Genomic DNA, 25678 nt, shown 5'->3' with positions numbered 1-25678 from the left:
GCTACAATGGCTGCTGCCTATATTGCTGGAGCTCTGCCATGGGCAGAGGCAACTAGTACGGAAGCACAGAAAGATGCCATCTTCAGAAGCCTCACAAGCAGATATTGACTTCTGTTGAGGTGACTATCAAAATGTATTGACCAGCGAGCAAGGAATAACAAATGTAGATAGTAACCAAATTATTAAATCAGTATAAGTATTGTTATATACAATTACTGTAGTATTGAAGTAGTGGGCTATATTTCCTATTAACGGTAATATCTGATGACAGGTTGTTCTCTTGGGGTTGTTTCTAAACACAACAGAAAGTATTTGTACAGCATCTAGCACAGTGGGATCCTAGTCCTTGACTGGAACTCCAAGTGCTACTGCAGTACAAATTATTATTATTAATAATAAAGAGGAGATGAAGATAAGGTCCAGAGACCATGCTGTGACCAATCATCCAATGGACTGACAAAAAAAGATTGTTTACTGGAGGTAATCTTCTAATAAAGATAGTTGTACTCACTATGTTTGGTGTTGATTATAGAATAGTCTCTTCAGACAAGGGTTGCCTAAGAAGGGTGATGTCTTGTTCAGCTTCACTGCAGCCATCTCCTGGAAGCTCAACTCATCTGCCACCCATCAGGATGCACGACCTATCATATTGTAATATTCTGGTTGTTATGTCTATCTGTGTCCCCCTGCCCTCTACTGGATGGAATATCACAGCTGCTCAACCATGAGAGAAAATCACCTACTAATGGCTGCAGCCAGCTGAGGATATAAACCCTAATACTGCTACAGCTTAGATTCTCCTCAAGCTCAAGTGAGAGGCAGAGATGGTCTTCATTATCCACATAGGTCTTTCCACACCTGATATTTGAACCCCTAGTAATTACAAGGTCATCCTAAATTTTCTTTCAGTTCAAAATATAAATTTCTAGCCTTTTCCATTGGGAAGAAATCCTTAAAAATATAAACCAGTTGCTAGAGCTGAAAGTTTGTTTTAATTATTTTTTTCTTTTTTTTAAAAAAAAAAAAGCCTATGATTTATTCTGTCCTCCATACAGTTGCCAAGTGCTGGTGTTTGGGGACCATGAAATCCACAGCCACAAGTCTTTTCATTTTCTGGGAGGACCCCAGACCAACTGGTGATTTGCCATCTGAGCAGCTTTTTATGAGGCGCAGGCTGCCAGTTGGCAGCCCACAGCCATACCTTTCAACTTGCCAAGACCAACTGGGAAATGTAATGTGTGACAACGACCAAAAATGAGGGGGACAAAATAATTATTGATGCAGGAAACATAAAATGCTGTGAGATTCCCTTCTTTGGTGTAAATAAGTCTTCTATAACCTCAGTTTTGTGATTTCCAGATGCTAACAATTTTAACAGAAGCAGCAAGGGGAGATCAAGTTTGTATGGAATGGAGGTAACTTTGAGACTAAAATGAGTAACATGTCTCAAAATGGGGTACACTTGAGAGGCAAGCCTGAAACTAAGCTGCACAGCCAGTAAAACTATTGCCACAAAGGGAAACTTAACAGCATTAGCGGTGACAAGGGCTATTTGACTAAGAAGCAGAAAACATTAGATTCTGAATACTGATCCTTGCTCTGACATGGACCCATCTGTAGCCTTGGTCAAGTCACAATCTTCCTATCTAACTTTCCTCTTATTTAAAATTAGGGTATCACTACTCTCGGACATAGATATATCACAGGGTGTTGCAATACTGAAAGTGCTATATAAATAGAATTTTATTCTGAAAGAGAAACAGATGAAAAATGGGGGAGAGAAAATGCATACAGGTGACAGCAAACAAAACAGAGGATGAAATCCTGGCCCTGAAAGTCAATGAGAGGTTTGCCATTGATTTCAACAGGGCCAGGATGTCACGTGAAGAGAATAAGAGCACGAAGAAGAGAATGAGACATGGGTAAGAGAGCAAAAGGACAACTGGTCAAGAATGGGGTGACTATGAAAACAAGAATGAGGAGATGGTGCTTTTCAAAGAAAGGAAAGAATTAAAAATAAAGAACAGCAGGCATAAATGAGAAAATAAAAGAAAATGGAGATAAACCGAATGTCTAGGACATGAAAGAAGAGAAAACAATGGAAGAATGATAAGCAAAGAAAGATTATTTTTAAATTAGCTAAGTTATTTCTGCTCTTTTCTGTCATTGTTCTTATTAGCCCTACATCTCTGTGAGGTTAGCAGGAAGAGGAAGGGATGTCACAGCTACTTTGAATACTTATGTGGCTACTTTGGGTATTACACTTAATAAACTGGGGAGTGGGGGGAACCTGAGATAACCAGAATATACAAACAAACCTCACAGATGAGGTCTCAAGGATCCAGGCCTCCAGCTTATTTGAAAGTCTCGTGAAAACATTTCTGTGTGCTCATTCCTATGCACAGATTCCACCACAGGCAGTTGACTCTACTCTTGAAGCAGAGGCCACACCCATCTCTATACATGAAGTCAATCGGTAAAGTTTTGAGACCCTCTAGGAATTCTTTATTGCCCTCTGCAGAATCTTAAGGTCACTGCAGTGCACAGTACTATGATCATGGTGGATAGTTAGGTTTTCTCTCGGAGGAGGGCTGAAAATTTGATTCAAAGACCACCCAAAAATGCCTCTTGTAGTAAGAGAGTAGAAGGTCTTTTCTCAGGAGCAGGAGGTTTAAGTCTTACGTTTTATTTCTGCTGTTTTCTGTAAGCCCATGTGGCTGCAATGCAAGGTAGCTATAACAAACACCCATGAAACCAATGGAGCAATGGAATCGATCACAATAGGTCAAACAATTGGTTGATATTGCTCCATATCCCAGTACTACCTCTGAGGTAACAATAAATACAGCATGACCTGTCAGTTTAACTAATTTCAGCGGATCGTGATGCAGGATTTCTCTCTCATATATAACATATTTTAAAGTAGAAATTCCAGTCAAAAGGAATTTACAATAGTGTAAACCTACGATCTCCTCAGTTTGATAAAAGCTGTCTTCAGTAGATAATACTGTTAATCTCTATCCCATTATCCCTATTTCCCATCCACAAGGGAAAATAGTTTCACATTATAAACCTCAACACCAGTCAATATGTATAAAATCATACACACGTATATGCACACACACACACACGAATTTCACCAAAATCACCGTAACAATGTGGCTGGTCCTGAGATGGGCTGATCACACTCAACCTTCTACTGAGTTCAGAAAGAATGAAGGGTATTAAGCATCACTCAGGATCAGACCCAATGTCTGCAAAGACAATCACAGTTCTGCTGTTTAGTATTTCATGTAATGATTAATTCAAAGCTGCAACAAGGAAAACCACCTTTCATCTTATCCACAAAGTGAACATCTACTTTCCGCTGTCTTTTTTTTTTTAAAGAGTATCTTGGATATTTTCTATAATAAGACACCACATTTTAAGATAGCATTGAAATTTCTCTGAGAAAAGTTATAAAAAATCTGATTATGGAAAGTGAAGTTGCAACATCACAATGCTCTACATATTGCAAACTTCAGGGCAGACTCCAACATGCTTACTCACTTTGAATAGCACTTTACTCAATAAGTAATGTCATAGACATCAGTGGGATTATTCATGGATTAACATGCTATTCAGCATGAGTATAGGTATCAGAATCTGGCCATAATTGATTTGAAGCCATATTTCATTATAGTTACACTATAGCTGTGAACTGTGAGCAGATGTCACAACTATAGAATGATTTTTAAGCTAGGCAGCATATATCATATATGATTTGGGGTAAGCATGTTTATGGCACTGCATTGTTAACAAAACTCAACAGAAAACTATTTCATCTCCAAATTGTTCGAAAATACAGTAATTCCATAATTATGAAATCTAATAAACTTGACTATAGCTATGCTTCTGTCCAAAACTATACAACATACCTATAAAATGCCATACTGAGTGCAAAATGTTTTGCTGACCTTTAAGGCATACAGAAGACTAGTATCACTGCATTTCCAAGCACTCTAGAAGTCATGCTTTCAAAAACACACTGTACATTTATCTCCAAAGGGCTTACAACTGGAACCTCCACAATTCTGATTCTCCATCACTTGTGGCCATCGCTTGTGGCCAACTTTGCACAAAAATCACCTGCAGTAACGTTTTTGCTTCATACTATGTCATTTTGTTTCATATACATTTGGTATTGATATTTACGTATTTGTTTGGTGTTTAGAGTTTCATTTTCCCTGCCAAAAAAGTGCTAATTTAACTCATTTAAGTTAAGATGCAAAAATAATAAAATATATTTTAATATTAAATACATGGAAGACTGCATTATAAGCCAGTGCAGAAGCACAAAATCTTCAGGGGAAGAGAAGGACCTCCACCCCACTCTTCTTGGATGCAGTGCCATGCTGGGCCAATTATACTAATTTGGAGCGTTTCCTACATTCAGGAGAGTGCTAGGATCGCCACTATGATTAGCTTTTGCAATGCAAGCACAGTGGGGAGAGGCAAGATGAGGTGGATATTCTGCTTCACCCATCCCTGCCTTGCATACCTATGCATAGACCAGTTACACTTGTGCCCTGTGTCTATATAGCAAAATAATCTGTGATACCAAGATATTTGATATAGGAAAATTGCCTCACTTTAGCTTTGTTATTAAAATTTTAAGACTACACACAAAGTGAACGAACAGTTCTAGTTAACCTGTTGACTGTTATCCAGCAGTACAATAATACATTTTTAAAAATTAAGATAATCTATTACTGTAGTCATTCAGCACCTTAGGTAAGGATTTCAAACATTAAGCCCTACAGACCCATCCCCCATGAACCTGAGTGTGTAGTGTTAACCCACTTTCATCGATGGAGAAACTGAGGAATAGAATGGTTAAGTGGCTTGTCCAAAAAACACACAGGCATGTCTCAATATCATCAATATAAGGGTTTTCATCCCAAGGAATTCCATTGAAACTATGGGCCAAATCCTGACTGGGCACATGCATATGTACATAACAGCACAAAAATCCACACCGCAGCTATTACACTCACTGGATATGAACACCCCCTTGTCCTGACTCTTAAGAAAAACCATGGAGAGGACACCCCACAGGTTTTCAATGATAAAAACTATGCATAAAAACAATGGTCCATGGTCCACATGCATATGTGACTTCTCAGACCAAGCCAAATTAAGTAATTTGTCTCTATCGTAGTCAGAATTTGGTTCTTCATTTATAAAAGCATAACCTCACCCATCATTGAAGCACAACCACCTCTGAGGCAGAATGCGTGAACCGTTGAATAGCACACAGCAACACCATGTAACAGAAATAAAAGAGAAAGCAATAGAGACTTTGCCACGTGAGCCAAATTGGAATTTGGCCAACCCACTGCTTACACAAAATGACTCTCTTTTGCATAATACCCTGGGATTTTTTTAACAAACATGAATGCTCTAGACCACAATTTCATGCTTCCTCCAAAAATCAGTACCTACAGCAGCAGCTTCTTAGCACCAGGTTGAGACATTGAATCAAAGGCAAGATTATCACTGGGTCTTCTTGAGAGCGCTCCTATCCAAGCACTGACTATATCCAATCCTTAACTTGTGAGATCTGATGAGATCACAGCCAATGAAAGCTATATATTTAAGAGAACATACCCGTGATGCTGCAGAATGTATCAGGTGCTGCCTGACATTCCACGTTAAAGTCAATGAAATCCGCATAGATTGTAACAGTACAATGAGTGGATGGTGTGTAGTACCCAAGATGGAATTAAAGACTTTTATCCTTCCTTCTCTGCATATTTCTAGTGTTGACAGGCAACACTGTGATTTATCCGGAGACTTGGTTCCAAGCAGAGAAAACTGTGCTGGTGCAAATTTCACCTGAGCCTGTCAGCGCTAAAGCTGCTGGCTGAAATTCCCAATGTAGACAAGACCTAAACTATTCAAGTAGGGGTAGGTTTACTCACACCATCTCCACTCCAACCACTTGCCCAAGGAGAGTCACAATTCAGCTGTAAATTTCTCTCTCTTCTATTTGTCCAGATGCATCACAACATACGTACCTTTCCTATTAATGCAGCCTTGCAAAAGTTACCCACAAAACAATAATAATAGCAGAGGTTTGAATTCACCCTTCCTTTACCCTTTCTTCAACAATTTCAAAGCCTAATTGGAATTGGAACCACTTAAAAGCCAGCATTAAATAGCATGAGCAATTCATTTTTTCCTTTTTAAAAAAACAAAGGAAATTAAATGCAAAGACATAATACAATTAAAATACAAAGTTAAAATTTCACAGTTAAAATAAAGTCAGGAGATTGCATTAACGCAGCTTTTTACACATAATACAATAATTTTCTGTATTAAGGGCCAGGAATTTAAATGGGATCATAAGTGAGCATTTATACAATATCCATATGAGAGAAGCTTGCAGAAGAACTTAATTTAACTCTGAATGGCAGGATTTAATACCTCTGCTTTTCATTTTGTTCAGCTGTTTGAAAACAGTACATTAACTGTGATGTCATTGGCCATTGCTTTACTATTAATCAGTATTTTTTAAAAACTTGTCACTGACGGTTCTTTTAATACTCAAAATAATTAATCCTCTATTGTTGAAACACTGTTGACCTGGTTGTTTCCGCAAAGAGTGCCTGCTTGCATATTTGCTTTACATTAAAATAAATCTTGAGCTGAAAATAAAGTGTTAAGGCCTGAGCCATTGCTCACTGATGTGCTCACCCATTTGCTACAATGGGCCCTGGACTGGACACTTTGTGAAAAACTACAAGCAAAGTAGAACTACAGCCGGTCTATATAATTGTGTGTATATGAAACAGGTATTATGTTCACAGAAAACTCTCTCATGGACAATCTCTTTGTAATTTGAAAAGAAGAAACAATAATTTGGTGGTTTGGGGTGAAAGATAGTTATTTATAGATGTTCCATCTGAAAATTGTTAGGAAAGGTTCTAACCCTACAAAACAGTTCTGAGGGTATTGCTTACTAATGTCAGCAGTCCTGTTCACTTTGTCACAGTGGAACCAACCAGGTAAAGCATGGCACCTGGCAGCATTTTCAGACTGGGGTCTAAACAATGTATATGTAAACACAGAAAATGTATTAATAATTTGAAACAAATTATTTAAGTAGTTCAAATTATTTCAGCATTTCTATAACTGTCCATATCTGAGTTTTTGCCACCACAGCTGCCATTTTCATAATAAAAGCAGTCAAGGCATAAGAGAAAGCAGGCCAGGGAAGAAAATAACTGAACTTTGAAGATTACTTTAAAATAGCTTTCAGTGTATATTTTAGCATTATTTTTAGGCAGCTCTGTTTTCAATTAGTTTGTAATTATTTTATTGCCAGTCAGCATCCAGGAATTTCAACAGAAGATAGATAATCTGGGTTACCTCACTGAAAAACTGTGTGTCTCTAATTTCTGTTCCCTTTTTTAGCTACATCAGTTGATGCACTTGGGTCTGGACACATAAGAACAAGCAGGCTTATTCTCCTGCTCACTGCTTCCCCAGAGCAACTGGGTGGAGAACGAGTGAGACCCCGGCTCCAACATCTCTACTCAATGGTCAGAGTAGCTGAGCAGGAGAAAGGAAACAGCTGAGGAAGAACTATGACTCAGTGATACCCCTCAGAGTCCTAATGCCTTCCAGAGCTCGTCCTTTGGTTGGCATGATTCTTGCCCAGAGCTGTGCTTAAAGACGCATTGTATTTCTACAACAGCAGGGGAAAGGGACAGAAATTAGAGAACCCCATTTCTCAGAAAGGAGGTGTAGGTTATCTAATTTCCGCTGAAATTCCTTGGCATCACATTAACTCAAATATATTTTAGTTCATTTAAAAACAAAATTACATTTACCTGAAAAACACTTACATAATACACACACACACACACACAGAGGTGTGTATATAAAGTATTTTTCAGGTAGATTCAGAACAAAATTGCATTTACCTAAAATATACTGTATACAGACACACACATGTTAATTTACCCTGAAAGGGTTAGATCCTGGCATCTTGTCACACAGAGTATTACCTTTGAGATTGTACCTACTGGGCTAGATGGACTATTGGTCTGACCCAGTATGGCCATCCTTATGTAAGGTTCTTAGGCTACTTGCAAAGTAAAGCTCTACTCAACACAGGGCATGTCTACATGGGGATACTCAGAAAAGTAAAGATGAATTAACTAAAGGTGTGAAGTTAAAGGTGTGAAATTAAAGCACACTAAACCCTTGTGCAGATGCTCTCTCATTCAGAAGTAAAGTGCTCTTAGTTTTGTTTAGCTTAATCCTCTTTCAAAGGGGATTAAGATGAAGTGAATTAAGGCCACTTTACTTCTGAATGAGAGCATTTACACAGAGGTTTAATACACTTAAACTTTATACCTTTAGTTAATTCATTTTAACTTTGCAGAGGCTATGTCTACACTAAAAACACTACAGCTGCACCACTGTAGCACTTCAGTGCAGACACTTACTACAGTGATGGGAGGGGCTCTCCCTTGCTATAGGTAATCCACCTGCCCAAGAGACGGTAGGTAAATTGACAGAAGAATTCTTCCATCAACAAATGCTGTCTTCTCCGGGCATTAGGTCAGTACACTCCCCCACCACAAAGAGATGTGGCTATGCCAATGTAACTTTTCAGTGTAGACCAGCCCTGAGTGTTCTCATACAGACAAGCCCTGTATTGAGGTCAATAACATGTATTTGGCTCATGCATATCTTCCAGAAAGGCATCCATTCTCGATTTGAAAATCTCAAGAGATGAAGAACCCATCACTTCCTTTGATAGCGTGTTCCATTGATTAATCACAAATACGGCTGTCAGAATTTGATCAAGAATGAATTTATTCCTGCCTAATTTCTCTTACTTCCTGTCTATAAGCAGGAAAAAGGCAACTTCCATGGAATAAGTTCCACCTGTTTGTGTTAATTTATTTTAAAAAATACTTTTGTTATGACAAATTTCTATTTTAAACCACATCTTGTTAATTTTGAAAATAGTGGATTTTAATTAAGACTATGTTTATCTGTTATTATAAGCCTCTATTTCCAGAATGCGATTAAAGCCATAAAAACATATTTGACTAGATTATATGTTAATTCATATACAGAATAATACGTAAAGGTAGGCCTGTGACTGAAAACACTTTCTTGCTCTTTACTTGCTAATGTCCCACCATTTTTACCTCCCCACCCCACCTCAAAACGCAACAAACAACAACAGGACTTGACATGTTGAGTCTGAGGAAGCTGATATGGATCTAACATGTCAAGAATCCACACACTAACAGATGCCAGACCCCATCTACTCTAACTAGACATGATAGGCTGTACTGAGGTTTTCCAGTGATCTCACTTAAATTTAAAGGAAAAAAAAAAAAAGGCAGTCACGTACAATGGACTGCAAAAATTTAACTTCTGCCTCTGTTTCTTAGTTTGGTTTAAGTCTTTTCTCCTTTTACGGGGATTTAAATGAAACAAAAGTGGACATAAACACAAACAAGGAAATTCAAAGTTACAGCCAACATGTTATTTTTAATTCATGCTACTGGTCTTAATGGTGGGATAGACACAACCTAGTTAATTAGTTAACCTAGTTAATTAGCATACATGCAAAAAAAAAAACCCAAAAAACAATAATTTGCAAACTATTACAAGTTGGAGTTACTTTCTTAAAATACAGTTACATTTGGAGAAAAACCAATATGAAAACTAATTCGTAAATTTCCGTAGGAGTCAATGTTAGTTATAAGTTACCAGCATAAAAAGATAGAGTCAACATGCCCAGAGTAACAGATAAAATGCAATATAATTCAGTGCTAGCATTTTTAAAGATAATTCTAACCTAAAATAATATTAAGAATGTGCAAGAATTTAAATACCTACATACACAATGTTGATTTCATAATTGGCATGCATAATTTATTTTAAAAACAGAAAAAAATTAAGATTTAAATATTTACGCTGCTATTTTTTCAAATGGACACAGAAACCAGAAAAGATTCCATAAGTTATATAAGTTTATGGGATTTTCATTAAATTTTAAATTGTTTTTAAAGTACTGTAATATTTATTAGTAAAAGCTACAGTTACTCATTTTGATTAAGTGTGATGTAATTTGATTTTTTTTTTCAAGTCAAGAGCACTAATATTGCTCACTCAGGCCTCTGTTCACCCTTCAGTGTGTGTGCGTAAATCCCATTAACTTTATTGGTAGCTGTGTATGAGTATCGAGGGAAGAATCAACCCCTCTGCTATAAAGATTAGAAATAAAGTAAAGCTTTTTTCCCTCACAATGTCTGTGTATACCATTGAGTGACAGTGAATATAGTAACTTTATTATGAAATAAAATGTGTATGCATGCGCACATACATATATACACAAAACACAAAGAGAAAGATTGTGTGTGCAAGCACCCATTGTGGTATGCTCACAATAATTTATAATAAAGATTAAACTTTAAAAATATTTGTGCATCTATTTTAAGGAAGTACGGCTGGTTTTGATTTAGAAATGTTGCACAAACAAAATCAAGGTTTCAAATGAGGTTTTTATAGCAAACATGACTTAATTTTGAAAAATAAAACTATATGAGAAGTTGGATCTGATCATGCAAACCCTTATCCCTGAATATAGTAAGTATTATGTTTGTGTTGGAAGGCTTGGGCCTTAAGGTCCATTACAAAATGAACTGGTTAATCATTGTCACTTCATGCTTTCTTTTCTTTTGGAAAAGATTTTGAAATCCAAAAAGAAGCTATACATTAAATAATATATACATATATATTAATTCTCATAACTATTTAATAATGTATTTGGCTGCTGTAGAGTGATTACATGTATGGTATAGATATCACATGAAGTCTTATTTTGATAAACAAAATTTCAATCACAACATTTCTGAACATATGCTAGTAGGTCTTGGATGTAATTAACAGCAGCAAAAGATAGACATTGTAACAGCTCCTAACAGCTCCTAATTATTGCAGCAAATCAGTTATACAGGAGCAAAGAAGACTTCTCAGGCCCAGTGTGGAAGTTTAAGTCAGAGTGACAAACTTAATTCTCTCTCTCTCTCTTTTACTTCTTTTCTTTCTTTTTTTATTTGTTTGTTTTAAATATTATGTATTTGTTAATGTCAAATCTTTATGATTTCCTTAATTTTCATTATATAGTTCTATACATCTCGCATTTTATTTACTATCTGTTTTATATTGGGGCCCATCACCCTAGTATCGGAGTACAAATATATATCAAAGACAATAACAGTCTCCACTTCAAGCAGATTTTTGACAGCCATGGTTTGAGGCTAGCCACAAAAATTAACCTAAGGTAAAAATACAACAACATATTTCAGTTGTTATTTTTTTTCCACGGCACATTGTATTGGTATGTGCTACACACTGAAACTAATATATTCAAAATATTTTGGAGAGTTATTTTAATCATAATTTGTCATTGCCCTAGACATCCCAACAACTATCAGATACGCTACACAGTAGATCCTGTTTTAGAACTCTTCATTTGTAAAAGAACTGCATTTCAATAATATTTCAGTTTGGAAAAAAGATACTATGTAATTCCACTTTGTTTAGTAAGGATGTGTATTTAAAAAAAAACAAACCTATTACAACATAAATACAACAGTTGCTTTATTATAAATATGACAGAAACCATAATCCAAAAGGGGCCATCTATAATGACACAGTTGCAAACATTTAAGACTGTAACAAAAATGACTGAGATTCTAATATCAGTTTACTATCCTTCAACAATTTCCCTGACAGTAGAGTCAAATAACATTGAGTTATGGACATTCTTACAGGAAGTCTTATTTCATGTTCATTTTTTGATCATTTCCCTGCTAGTCCCTATAGGAATTTGGCCGTTTGCCGACTTTCCTTTAAACATTTCTGTATACATAATTGGCTTGTGTATGATTAAATGATCAGTTAGTCAAACTTTAGTATTTTATATTTGTTCAACAAGTTTATTTTACATAAGAAAATACTGTTGTCCCAATAAAAACTATAACATACTACCAACATACTTTATTTGAATTTGAATTTGTGGTGTTTTTTTTTTTTTTTTTTTTTTTAATATATTGTGTTTTTTTTAAAAGAGCTACCTATATACACATTATTGTAAGGTAAATGTCAATCTTTTACAGTTCAGGCTATAATACCTGGGAGCCAAGGTGAAGTAACTTTACAGCAAACAACCCCATGGTAATAGTTTACCATATTTGGATTACCTACGAAACTGAATTTCTACTATGCGACTACAGACACTCTTTGTGTTTTATAGAGTGGAGTTGCACTATATAATTTTCCTACCAACACCAAGCAACAGCTGTGTTTTAAATCTATTAGAGCTATGACAAACATTAAAAAAATTAAACTGCAAATGTTTGAAAGTTAATGATTTTAAATGGTTTATTTTGAAAGTTGTGTGATTAGGATAATACTTCAATCAGGTTTTTTAAAGACAAGGGACTTGCTGATCCTGAGTTTAATTCTTCCAGGAAAAAACACAACTGTCTTTTACTCTGGGAATCATAACAATGGTGAACAACAACTCTACAGGTTCCATAATAGCAGGCAATGGGGTCACTCTTGAGGGAGAGGGATGCTGTTTTAGTGACCTATTGCCACCGAGCTAGTTAAATCACTGAACAATGGTTAGTGTTATGGGGATTTACTTTGCAAAATCTAGCATTAGTGTCATAGCTTTCCATTAACTGTGGGGCTTAAAGGCACTAGCACTGAGGGGCCTATAAGGAAAGAATAAATGGGGGGAAAACAATTAATGTTTTTAAAACCCTGATAACTGTAACCTTTACAATGCACACTATAAGAAAATATAATTAAATCCATAATACAAGCTTTTACACACTTACTCTTTTATTACTCTCAAAAGTACACGTGTACAGCTTCACATCGTTCCATTTCTGAATTCAAAACTGACCAGTCAATATAACCTACACGTGGAGAAACCACAACAGCAACCCAAACAGCTCACAATTTGTATTTCAAAGAGGCACAGACCAATAAATGAACTCGGAGGCACATCCTAATTAGCCAGACCAGTGTCAAGCAGTCAACACCTTATTATTTAATCATTAAGGGCCAGATATAGCAATCCTTACTGGGGCAAAACTTCCAGTGAAGTTAATTCCCCTGAGTAAGGACTGCAGGATCTAAAACGAATCTCAGCACTGATTCTCTGAACAGTTTCTTCATGAATAGAGCAAGAACTGAGCTCAGAAGAAACCAGGCCAACCACCGAAAATAAAAAGTTGGGCGGTACTGTTCTCTAATCCTCTAACAGCGGAGCACCAACAATTCTTAGGCTGCTGCTGCTGCGGGGAGATCCTTATAAGCAGGCCAGGAGGGCAAAAGTAAAATCCTTTGCACCCACCCATCAGGTCAGTTCAATGGAGGTAAAATGTCCCCACGTCTTTGCGTTTAAAATCAGCCAGACCAAGAGGCCTTTCCTTATTGTCTTGTGTTAACGCCTCGCAGAGCCATCCCCGACATAAACAAACTAATTCGCCTGAACGTCTGTATTAGTTACATATGCTCATCACAGCATCTCGGGATGACCTCGTTTTCTAGCCACAACCGCTCTGCAGCTTCTCACGCCCTGAAACAATCTCTTGAGTCCCCTTCGGGCAGTACCGCGCGTAGGGTTCGCACCCGTTTTTCGCTCGCCCCGGGGGCGAGGAGAGAGCAGGGGCTGACCAACACACCGGTTTGCAGCTAGACTCCCCAGGTGACTTTTTTTTTGGGGGGGGGGGGAGGTTTAAACCCAACCATTCCACTTGTCCCCCTTCGATAATTAACCCCAGCAGCGCAGTGGCGCTGGCTCCAGAGCCGTGCGAGTCTCCGCTCTTCTGTAACCTCCGCGCACCGACTCGCCCCTGGACGTGACTTTCCAGGGTTTGCTTTTTATCACCTTCCCCCGGAGAGGGCTGAGGCGAGACCGAAGGGATTCCGTCTCCTCGCCCGCGCTGCCACCATCCAACAGGCGCAACCAGCCCGCCCAAAACCCGCCCCTGCAGCAGCCTGAGAGGGAATCGCGCCCGCTTTCCTCCCTGGCCATTGGCGTGCCCAGCCGGGAACCCGCTCGCAGTTCCTCCAACCGGGTTTCGTTGCCCACGGGCCCGAGCGCTCAGGGACAAGCCGGCAGAGCCCGGCTCACGCTCCGCGGGATCCCGGCAGGGAGGCAACCTCTGCGCGCCTCTGGCTCCGATCCACCGGCTCCCCGCTAGCGCAGTGCCCGCAGAGCGAGCCCCTCTCTTCGGGCCCCGGCCCCGGCTTGTCCCCTACTTACTTCACCCCGCAGGGCCCAGGGCGCCCTCAAACCCGCGCTCTCCTCTCCAACCTTCTCCACCCCCTTCCAACAATGCGCCCCTCTGCCCTCCTTCCTCTCCCTAACCCTCCTGCGCCCCGGCCCCCAACCCCGTCTCCTGCCTGCAGTAGCCCTAGCCCCTGACACGCGCCCTCTCACTCCGCCGCACGGCCCCGGGGCTCGTAGGGCCGGGGACGGAAGCACTGAGCCGGGGGACGGTGGTTAGCCGGTGCCATCGGAAGAGGGCGCAGGCACTGAACCAAGCCCCTGAGCATGTTCCAAGGATGCTGCGCCCTGCGCTTAGCCTGAGAGGGCTCCGGAGGAGGGAGCGCGGGCAGAGAGCAGTGGGTGGGATGCAGCAGTGCCCGCCAGGTTCCTGACTCAAGTGGAAACAGCAGAATGGCCCAGGGGGGATCTGCTCGCACCGCGTCCTCCGGCAGGGAAACTGAACCCTGGTGCCACAGGCTGCGCCCGTTTCACGGCGCAAAGAGCGGCCAGCTTTCCAAGCGCCTGGGAAAAGGCGGCTAAACCGAAACTCAGTAGGCTCTAGAGACAGAGGGGTTAATTAGATAACGAGGCACTCCGGCTCACATAACACCTGAAGGGGATCTGCATTTGTCAGCACAGCCTGCAGTAGACAACAACACGGTTTCAAACTGGCTGGGCCACATTCACAAGCAAACGGAGAGGACCCTTCTCTTTTCATCTTCCCCCTGCCTAACGCGCTGCAGTCAACGACTCTTATTAAGCCAGCAGCACAGTCCCTGTTGAACTCCTCTCAGCGAGCACCAAACAGCCAAGCCCTGCATACGCTGCCATGTATGGACCCAACCTCGGGCAGATGTGGGAACCTTGCAGGACTTCCGAGCTGAACTTGAACATCTCTCTCTGTTTAGGAAAGGCAATAGACACATGTGCCGTTCTCCTCCTCCCACACCCTCTCTGCACATCTAACGCGCAGGGGAATCAAAGATCAGAGAGTATTCTCAGCCCGCCCCCCTCCAGCCCACTTCAACTTTCTGAAGCAACGTCTGTTAAAACAACAACAACACAAACATACCAAATGGGACGATACAGAGGTGACACATGCAAATGTCACATCTATCGCAGCAGCAGTGAAACCCCAACTCACAAGTTAAAAGCATGCACTTTGTTTTGGCCAACCTAATACAATTTGGCCTCGATATCCATATTGCAATCTTTGGCAAGCCACACGTGGGAAGGTAAATTACTAACAAGCGTGCGCAAGGTGAATATTAAAACGGGATCGCAGTGAATTTATAACAATCCTCAGTTTTACAAAACCCCCCAAACTACAACTTCATTTCTTGAGCGTTCACTTTAATAAAATAATGATTCGTTGGAAAATGGGGTATAAATCTTCATTTTGGAGGCAATTAAAGTGTTGATTTCATTCGTGCCCCTGAGCGATTCTTGTAATTTGCTCAAATAGCTTTATGTACCCAGCACTCCAGAGCTTTTAGAAACCCATTTTCTAGTTAGACTTGTTGGATTACAATTTTTATTCAACAGCAGCTATCCGAGTTTTCCTAATCTAGATCGGAATTGAACAGTTCCCTAGTTTTAAACGTTATAATAGTTATGCAGGATGCGAGTCAATCAGACAGAAGCATCGCCCATGTTTCCATCTTGTTTTCAACGTCTCATTAAAAAAGTTGAGGGAGAGAGCCATGCTAACATTTAGAAATACTTGGAAGCTTTTACATTCTCGGTATAATTAAAAAACACTGGGTTTCTTGCAAGTTCATGCCGTAAGTCAAACCATTCTGTTCTACCACTACATTAATAACAGTCCGATAACCTTTGTTTCTTTCTCGTACAGACGGGAAAAAAACTCCATTTGAGCTAATACCAACGCTGAAGCGTAGTGCACCTTTTTGTAAGTAATCTATAAAATAACTCCTGCTTGACAGTGTTCTTGATAATGGCAAAGCAGCTAAGAAAACTCCTGTCTGCTTGACTGCGCCTTGCTGTAACAAAAGGAAGCCTCCAGAGTCAGCCTCATTACACCTAGAACTGTATATAGGAACCAGATCAGAGCTTTTAATTGTTGGGGTTTTTTTTTTTTCCCTGAGCGAAACACTATTTTTAATAATAAACAAACCACCATGAAAACGTCACAATTCACAACCAGGAGCTGAAAACGCCAACGCTCATCCACTTTAATGTTTTCAAAGCGAGATCTGGCTTTGGCAACCTCTTGAAATTAACCCAAGACGCTCCCGCTTAAAAAAAAAAAAATCACACTCTAAGCCAGAGAAGGAAAACAGCTAACAAAAGTCGTCACTATAACCACACATTGGACGAAGCAGCCACTAGAGTTTGGTCTCTCCCAGCTTTAACACAGACATCCTAAAAGCCACTAAAGTGGGGTTTTTTTTTTTTTTTTTCTAAAGGAGACGGTTTGAAAAACTTGAAAGATCAATGGAAATAAATTAAAACCTTGGTCTCGTTTTATTTTTCTATTACGTAAAATAAAATGGGCGCGCTCGAAGCAGGCAGACTGTGCACAAAGCAATGTTCACTGAGGTCTAAAAGCGCTCGGCCAAGGAAAACTGACAAGACAGACTAATGAACCGTAGAGACAGGAGGAAAATGGCCAGTATTTGCTACATTTCAAACACTCTCTGTCTTCCCTGGACCACCTATCTCGGATTTTATTATTATTTTTGCAAATGGCTTCAGCTATTCCTTTCTAAGCAACCAGAAGCCTGCGATTCCCGGCGAACGCTCCTATTATTATAAAGGGTAAATAAAATAAAGACAAAAATTAAAAGCGACAAGAAACAGGTCAAGTTTGCAGGCAATGCTTTTACAAGCTCATCTCGCCAGGTCGAATCCGGGAGCAAGCCTTAATGAAGCAATAATAGCCACATTATTCAAAAATTTTCATTTCGATGGAAATTTATCTAAAAGGGACTTAATCATATGCAAATAATAAAAGGAGGCGTAGTGACCCAGCAAGCGATCTGCATACAAATTTCAGCGTGTGCAACACTGGAGAGATCATACCTGATCTGTTAGATTTGCTGATCTTGTTATGTCTTCACTGTCTGACTTTGATCCGCCTTCTCTATCGTCTATCACCAAATCGATTGGCATTTTTCCTTTCAAACAGCTAATATACCGGTGGCAGAAATTGTCACATAATTCATGTACCTACATTATGACAGAGGTAAAAAAAAAAAGAAAAGAAAAGAAAATATAATCATGAGTACATAAGTGAAATTGACAAGTGCAATCAACCAACCTCCCGCCCCCCCCCCCCCCCCCTCAACCCTGTGACATCAAAAGTTCTAAATGGGGGAAACACACAGCAATTATCCCCTGGAGACCTCTAGACGCATCCAGAATTAGGAATAACTTTCTTTTCTCGCAAAATAGAGATATCCCAGAAAATTGACAGTGACAAGATGATTCACAGGCTACAACATATTCAACACCCGTGTTAAATTCATCTGCTCCCGGAGCTGTGGCCATTAGAGAGGTGACCTGCATGGGTGACATTTAAGGTAAACTATTTAATTTCAACCAGTTATTTCATCATTAAACCTTTCCAAAGAAGTACGAAGAGAGAAAGGGATTTAAAAAAAACAAACCAACCTGGATGCACTATGCTGAAATACATTATAGGCATCCATGATCTTAAACCCCAACTCACTGTAATAGACTTGTTCTTGAGCTTCCATAGTTAATGGCCATATTTTAACACGTTTCATGCAGAGTGAAAAGAACCTGCCTGTTATGTTAGATAAAATGGCTGGGGTTCTAAAGAAACTTTTCAACCATTTTTAAACCTCTCTAAATGTTTATTTTTAGGAGAAAGGGGATTGATTATCTTGTAGGCCAGCTAACAATTACATATAACAATCCAATGGAAAACTGAACGTGCGTTCAATGTAATGTTCGCTTGAATTACATTGCATTGTTATGCATTATGATTATTATTGCTGAGATTGCCAGAATAGCGAGGGAAACTGAATGAATCCTGCATACTCTCTCTTAGCTGACTAGGTGTACAGCATTCACAGAATCAAGAAACTGACACAACTATCAAGTCTGCTTTGTCTCTGCAAAATGTTACAAGGCAATCTGTGCCCTGACTGTGACCTGCAGATGGCTCTTAAAAAAATCTCGACCAAACTAACTGAAACTAAACAAAGCACCTTCACCAAAAACAATCTCCTAGGCGTGGTTCAAACAAACACACAAACAAACAACATTCAGCATATCATCTGCAATGAACAGAACTAAAACTATTTATACAAAGCCAGCAAGGTATTAACATGAACACAAGGCCGGGTCGTTCGTGAGCCCGGGTTTAGAGGCTGAAATTGTAATTAAACTGCGAAGAGAAATGGACGCCAAGATTGGTCTTGACACTAATTACCAGACAGAAAGACATTTATGCAAATTTACCAGAAGCCTGAACTTCAGCAATACTGAAACGCAGGAGGAAGGGAGGAAAAAAAATTACCTTCTCTAATTCCAATAGATGAAACCTTAATACTTGTATGGCTTGAATCATCTGCAAAGACACAAACAAAAGGAGCATCTATCTCATTCCTGAGTTTCTGTATATCCCCCAGAGCTGCCTCTGTTGTAGTCTACAACTCGGCTTTTTTTTTTTTTTTTTTTTAGGAGTAGTAAATAAAAAAGTTGTTTTGATTTATGGCAATAACACTAAAACTTAATAGCAGTGGCTTTGTACGCTGTTTAACAAGAAGCGACCTAGAGTTAACAAAAATTCTATTTCAGTGAAGCAGCTAAATTATACGGACCATAAACATTTCCTTCAAAAAGCGCAACCTATTGCAACATCGTTGGACCCTCGCTTTGCAAGATAGGAGAAAATATTCCTAATGCAGAGCCAAAGGACTGGTTTATCCCTTAAAAAACTTTATTTTCGGTCGGTTGGTTCAACGGTTCGTAGTCATCATTTACATTTCCCATAAAGCTATTTTAAAGGTGCGGGGGGATATCTGGAGACCTCAAATACTGCTTAAACAGGCCAATCTACCGTAAAGACCCCAAACTCTCATTTGGCTAGGGCTTTCTAGATGTCCATCGTTATGTGATTTTACTTAACATGGAATTACCACAGTGGATTACTTGTAATTAAAAAAAAAAATCCACGAGAGAAAATTTCCATTTAGAATCAAAATCCTTGTCAAAGCTTAGAACCATCTCTCCAGAGGGCAGAGAAATAACATAATAAATAATAATAAAAATAATAATAATAAAGAGCGTTGTTAACTCTTACCAAGTTATCCAGTTCAGGATTAGAGGAAAATAGGGGTTTTTCTGCTCGGATCTAAATATAAGAAAGGGGAGGAAAAAATGACTTGAAATATGTAAGCAGAAAAAGCGGACGCGCTTATTTCTTGCTTCATTACACTGTCGGCTCCATTATGTAACCTTCCCTTCAAAGCTCTGACTGTTAGATTTAATACATCGTATAAACACTTAAACAAATGAATCAAATACACTGAAAATACCCACAGACCTTAGTAGATAGGTCTCTCTAGCTACGCTCCATCTTGCGTGAGCTGCCCAGCCCTACCGGCAAGTTTTAAAAAAGATATTTTTGATTTGTGTATGGAGATGGTACAATCGAGAGTTTATTGATTAATTGCTGGCCGTTTTAGAAGGGGCTATGCATGGTTTTTAATGGAGACTTGTTATGTTATAGGGTGTCCCCCCCCCCCTCCACCCCCAGTACGGTTTTGCTGACCTGTTTGGCGAACACTGCTATGTCTTCATTGAAAGACTCTGAGGAGCAAACATCGCCTCCCGCTACCCCGGGCTCCCGGGGAGTGCATGTAGCTAATTCACATTTCTCAAAAATCAGTGCTAAAAGAGGGAACAGGGGGTGTCTGAAAGAAAATACAACAGTCACAAACAAGACATTGGTTAGTCCCAGACAGGTGGGGGAGAAACAACCAAGGTGATCTTTTAGCCACCCCACCTCCAGCCCGGCTGCACCCCCTCCCCCAAGCACAGCTCACCTACCCTTCAACCGAGAGACCTGCAGACGAGGCCCTGGGCCATGGGCTGTATCTGATGATCGCTTCAGCATATCTGGCTAGAGAAATTGTTAACATTTGCTAGGAATAAAACCAAAGCAGGTCCAGCAGCCATTTTGAATGAACTGTCCTTTCCTTTTTAAATAAATTATTAATTATTATTATTATTATTATTAGCTCCCCTTCAAGTTGCGGACTTTCTGGAGCGAACAAACCCCGGCTCTTTGGATTCGGATGTGGAAGGTGCAAATTCCCCTTTTGCATCGGGCAGACTAATGTTCAGAGCGAGAGCTGTGAACTTCGAAGACCAGCCGAACTGCCAGTGAGTTGCCCCCATTCGGGTAGCACAAGTGATCCAGCGATCCATTTACATGCACTTCAGTTGGCAGAGCACGCTTTTATTTGGGTCACCCTTGCTCCCCACCCTCCCCAAGTTACTCAACACACGCGCTGCTCACCCCCTCTTTTTGCTACATTATATGGCACAATGATCTCGACCCTAGAAATGTATAAATCAAGTGCTTGGATTTTTGTTTTGTTTACTGTCTTGAGCAACTCTTAAGGAGAAGTTTAAAGTCTTAGATGTCTTAAATGTATTAGCTATGAACGCTCGACTAGAGATTTATTTATTTATCTATCTATCTATCCAAAATGCGTTCAATTTCCGGGTTTCATAACTATTCGAGAGTATCCTGAATGGAGTTTAATCCAATCCCACAGATTTGTGAGAATGAGACAAAGAAACTGGACGAGGGGATGGTTTCGCTACCAAGCCAGATGTTTGCAGCGAGAAAAAGATCTCAAAGTTCACTTCAACTTCATATGCGCAAACTGTTTTTAAAGCGATCTACGGAGCAACGCAACACATCCATTCAAATTGCAATGGCCTAGGAACTATTTTATAAGTGACCGTATTGAGAAGCATCAAACACTGCTGGGAAACAGAGCACAGCTCAAAGAAACCACCCCGAAGTTTTCTCCTTAACCCAGCATTATATATTAACAAAGCTAAAAGTTTTATTGAGAGTGGAGCAGTGCAAAGTATTCTTTCTTCTAAACTCTTCCCAAAGATTTACCTCCCAAAACAGGTTGCAACCCGGGAAATCTTTTCTTTTGATCACAACACTAATGACTAATTTGCCTTAAGATCAAAGTTTAGCGGTCTTTTATATTTAAAAGTCGTGATCAAAACCACACAGGAGCCTAGGCTTATGAAACCAAGTAGCTTTCCGTATCCACGCACACAAAAAATTAGGCAAGGTACGCTGTCTGGACTGAACGCCAGCCATTGATAACTTTGTCCGTTTCAAGCCTTTTGGAAAGTAAATCTTCTTTATTGGAGAATCGCGTGTCGAGCATAATTTCATGCACAGAAAACTTAAATCCACCCTCAAATGTGCATGCAATTATAATGAAAGCCTGGCTCACAAGAATTTGCCTTGTTTAGTGGCTTTTACTCTGCCTTCATCAGATAGGGAAATAAGGGGATTCTTAACTAATAAACCCGCTGCCAGCTGTACCTACCCATAAATGGCATCTTTATCTCTCTTTAAAGCGTCATTGACAGAGGAGCCCATGCTGGGTGGCATGGCGTTGGTGTGAGCACTGTGAGGGTATTGATGAGAATGCAGCGGAGGACCGTGATTCAGGTGGTGAACAGGCTGCATGGATCTGGCGGCGTGAGGATCCCCATACATGGTGGTGGGGATCCCTACTCCATCCATCCCACCGTAATGGGGCAAATCGTCGTACTGCATGACAGACAAAGAAAAAAGGGTCAGAAGGCCAGCCGTAACCGGAGGTTAAAACAGGGAAAGCGTTCCAGAGGCTTTCAGTTGGGGAAGGGACAGCACATGCAATTGGGCAGTGCTAAATCTTTGAATTTAAAATAAACAGGACCGAAAAAGGGTGTGGAGGGGGAAGATCGCAAAAATGCATTTCCCCGATAGGCCCTCAAAATGGATTAATTCTGGATCCTTGAAAAGCATCCTTGTGGAGGGAAGTAGGTAAACGTAGCGTAGGTTTCTTTAAAGCGACGCTCAAAATAAATACATTGCTGAAAAGTTGCCTACTTCAATATGTCTCCACAACAAAAGTTAAAATGAGGACACATTAGTAACAAGTGAATTAATGGAGGCTCCTGGTTGAAGGTATTTCTCTGTGAGTCTGTGTGTGTAAGTTGCCCCAGTGTAGGGCATTTCCTAATGCTTAAACGATAAATTAAACTCTATTTAACAGAAATGTAAAGCACCCGTTTAGATAAAGACCGAAGCTGGTGCACTTTTCTAATTATTGTAGCACAATGTGAAAATTTGGAATTCCCATATGGAGAAAAAATGTGAGTTAAAGCAGTTAATTAATTTTAAGATATCCTGTTTTAAACCTTCCTACTGTTAAGAAGGACAGTACACAAGTATCAATGATCAGATGTTGTCCAAAGTTTAATAACAAAAGAGTCGATTTTTGGCTTACCGCTATTATGTGCAAAGTACTTTAATGTCGATTTGCTGCAGATGTGTGCATGTGCTACTGAAAGTTTTGAATTTTAAGTATATTCTTTGTTAAACATTAAGAACCGAAAGTTAAAGTGATATTTAAGGATTAGGGAAAACTGCCACTTTTAATCTATTAAAAGCAAAAAGTTTGAATAAGTTGTTTTAAAAAAAAACTGACAATTGCTTGGACTGAAAGATTAAAGCCACGTTAATCAGTACAGCAACTTTCTTTTACAAACTGTGCTTTGAGGGACAATACACAAATTATGCAAGCAAACAATTATATGTCGTTTTTCTTTTAAAAACTCTATTCGTTACATTGTAATTGTCCCTCACAATATTTTCATCACATCTCAATGTATCTAGTAAGTCTAGAAAATTTAGTATTGCATCCAAAATAGTAATCATAAATATCTGTGCATATTATTTCTGCCTGATTCAAATTTAACGAGGCAACTATTTTTAAATAAAGGTCTGACTACAGCATTGCATAGTTATGATGGCAAAAAGTTATGTTTACTTCAAGTTTAATAAGTTATCTTTGAAAAGTGAAGATGTCTGTCATCACTAGAATATTAAAATGTTCAAAGACATGTTAGTTAAATATTTGAAACACTGGTGACTTTAAAACGACATTGTATTCTTAGCAGTATATCTGTCATACTGATAAATACATACATTTGTATTTTCAGTTACATGCATGTATGCCATTATTTTATAGAAAGCTTGCCTTTTCAAAGAGATGTCTCTGATAGGAATTGATAGAATCAAGAAATTGACAACACATATAGGTTTTAAGTCTACAAGTAAACTAATAAATCCTCCCACTTCGGGACACCGCTTTGTGTCTGAGCCAAAGAAGAGAGGGGAAAAAAGTTTTTCGCAGCGTCTCTGTCAGCCACGTTTCAATATTATTTCACATTTGAATTCCATTTTTTATACGTACCCTTTGCGCCATCGGCCTGGCTTGCTCCCTTCCCACTTCAACTTCTAATATATCCTCTTTAAGGCCAGTGTGAAAAGAAACAAACGCAAACTCTCCCCCACACCCCCAAAAATGCAAAAATCCCTTAGAGTCGCCAGCAATGTGAGTAATCGAGGAAAATCTTCAGTTTACTGGATCTCAAAGAAGCGATAGAATAATTCAGCATACATAAAAAAAAATGACTCTCTCTCCTTCTCTTTCTTTCTCTCTCTCTCACTCTTCCCCTTTCGTTTCCAAGACAGCAGCGGGGAGAAAGCAAATATCCTTTCCCCAAATCAGTTTTTTTTTTTGTTTTAAAAAAAAAAAAAAAAAGAAAAAGTGCCCCTCAAACCCAACTACCAAGTCTCATGGCTTTTTGCCACTCCAGCTGTCAATCAAAGGCGAGGTTGTCAAGGTGGTGAATGAATGATGATGATCCGCTGTGTGTGCTTCCACTGCTCTGGACACCTCAAACGTTAATATTCAAATGCATGGAGGTCTAAGCGCTGGCTTGCTCTTGAATCAGTCCTAATTCCTAATCAGATCTCGCTCGCGCGCTGCCTTTTCCCCCCCTTTGCACCGGCAGAGGCTAGAGGAAGAGGGTTAAAAAATGTCTGTCTGAGTTTGTCTTAAAGGAGCCACGATCGATGCTGCCTGCTGCAAGTCCCCCGTGCGTGTGTAAAGTGTGTGTTGCACAGGCGGAGAGGTGGATTTGGACCAGAATGCTGGAACCCGGAAGTAGTGGTGGCCATAACAGGTCGCGTCTTACACAATGCACTGGGCTGCATCAACTCGGCTCCCGGCGCAGGGGTGGGTTGGGTGAGACGCGAGCAAGCGGCTGCCTGTGCGAGCGGAGAAGCCTTCAATTAACAGCAGGCACACACAGGGCTCCGCAGTGACTAAAATAGATTGTAATCCTGCTGCTGTGACTGGGCTAGTAGCTATTTTAAGAGCTCCCTGTCAGAGGAGTTTGCTGCTGCCGTCCAAATTACGGGGTGTTGCACGGGGGTTTTTTGTTTGTTTGTTTGTTTGGTAGGGGGCGGGATAGGCTCACTGGTTTGTTTCTGTCCCCCTTTTTCCCCCCTTCGCACCGAATGCTTTCAGTAATTGTTTGCAGCCTTTGCAAAAGATCCGAGATGGCCAGCATGAGTTATCTGAAGAAGAGAGGAGCAATGGTTAAAGGGATACCTCCATCCTCCCCAGAGCCCCGCAAGCACATTTCTCGAGCATTGCTAAGCGCTGTAGCAAAAACTACGCGATGATCCAGAGCATCTGCTTCTGAGCACTGGCTGGTTTTTACTGCTCGTCTTATTACTGAAGTTATTGGCAAGATCAAGGGGAGGAAGAGAGCACACAGGACTAGTGCTGTCTGATATGTATTTTCCCCCTCTCTCAGCTAATGTCAGACGCAGCAATCCACGCCACTCTGCCCTAGCAGTCTCGGAGTTTAATGGCCATTTCCTTTGTCTAATAGCGATGGCTAATTTGTATTTACACCCTGTCTGTACGGCAGCACTCTGAAGGGTCAGCAATTCCCCCATCCGCAAGGCTTTGCTTCTCCTTCCCCTCCCCAGAACAAACAGGCTTTCTTCAAACTCCCAGTAACGAAAGTAAAGCTACTGGAGCGAAGTTGAGTTTTAGAATGAAGGAACCAAAACCCACGCCGGGTTGACTTGCTAGAACTTATTCTGTACCCATGTAAACATCAGCGGATGGTCCACACAGTAGTTGATTCAAAAATGCAACCTCTTTCAGACCAGAGATCCGTCAGACAGGGTTTTTTTCCCTCCCC

The 25678-nt window shown here is 40.0% G+C and overlaps 1 protein-coding gene across 1 annotated transcript in view; it reads right to left on the bottom strand.

Annotated features, from left to right (window-relative positions):
* MEIS1 (Meis homeobox 1) overlaps positions 1–24590 on the bottom strand; it is a 121704-nt gene extending 97114 nt beyond the window's left edge. The window contains exons 1-6 of the mRNA XM_067565265.1: positions 23869–24590; positions 21952–22178; positions 20136–20277; positions 19665–19715; positions 18879–18929; positions 17414–17560 (exon numbers count right to left, since the gene is read on the bottom strand). Coding sequence (XP_067421366.1) covers positions 17414–17560; positions 18879–18929; positions 19665–19715; positions 20136–20277; positions 21952–22178; positions 23869–23880 — 630 coding nt within the window. The 5' untranslated portion in view covers positions 23881–24590. The remainder of the gene's footprint in view (positions 1–17413; positions 17561–18878; positions 18930–19664; positions 19716–20135; positions 20278–21951; positions 22179–23868) is intronic.
* Between the last annotated feature and the right edge of the window lie 1088 nt (positions 24591–25678).

This window comes from Emydura macquarii, unplaced genomic scaffold, assembly GCF_026122565.2.
Source record: "Emydura macquarii macquarii isolate MOO-44397 ecotype Brisbane River unplaced genomic scaffold, CSIRO-AGI_Emac_v2 contig_2676, whole genome shotgun sequence".
NCBI classification, from domain to species: Eukaryota; Metazoa; Chordata; order Testudines; family Chelidae; genus Emydura; species Emydura macquarii.
This window is presented reverse-complemented; position numbering and strand designations above follow the sequence as displayed.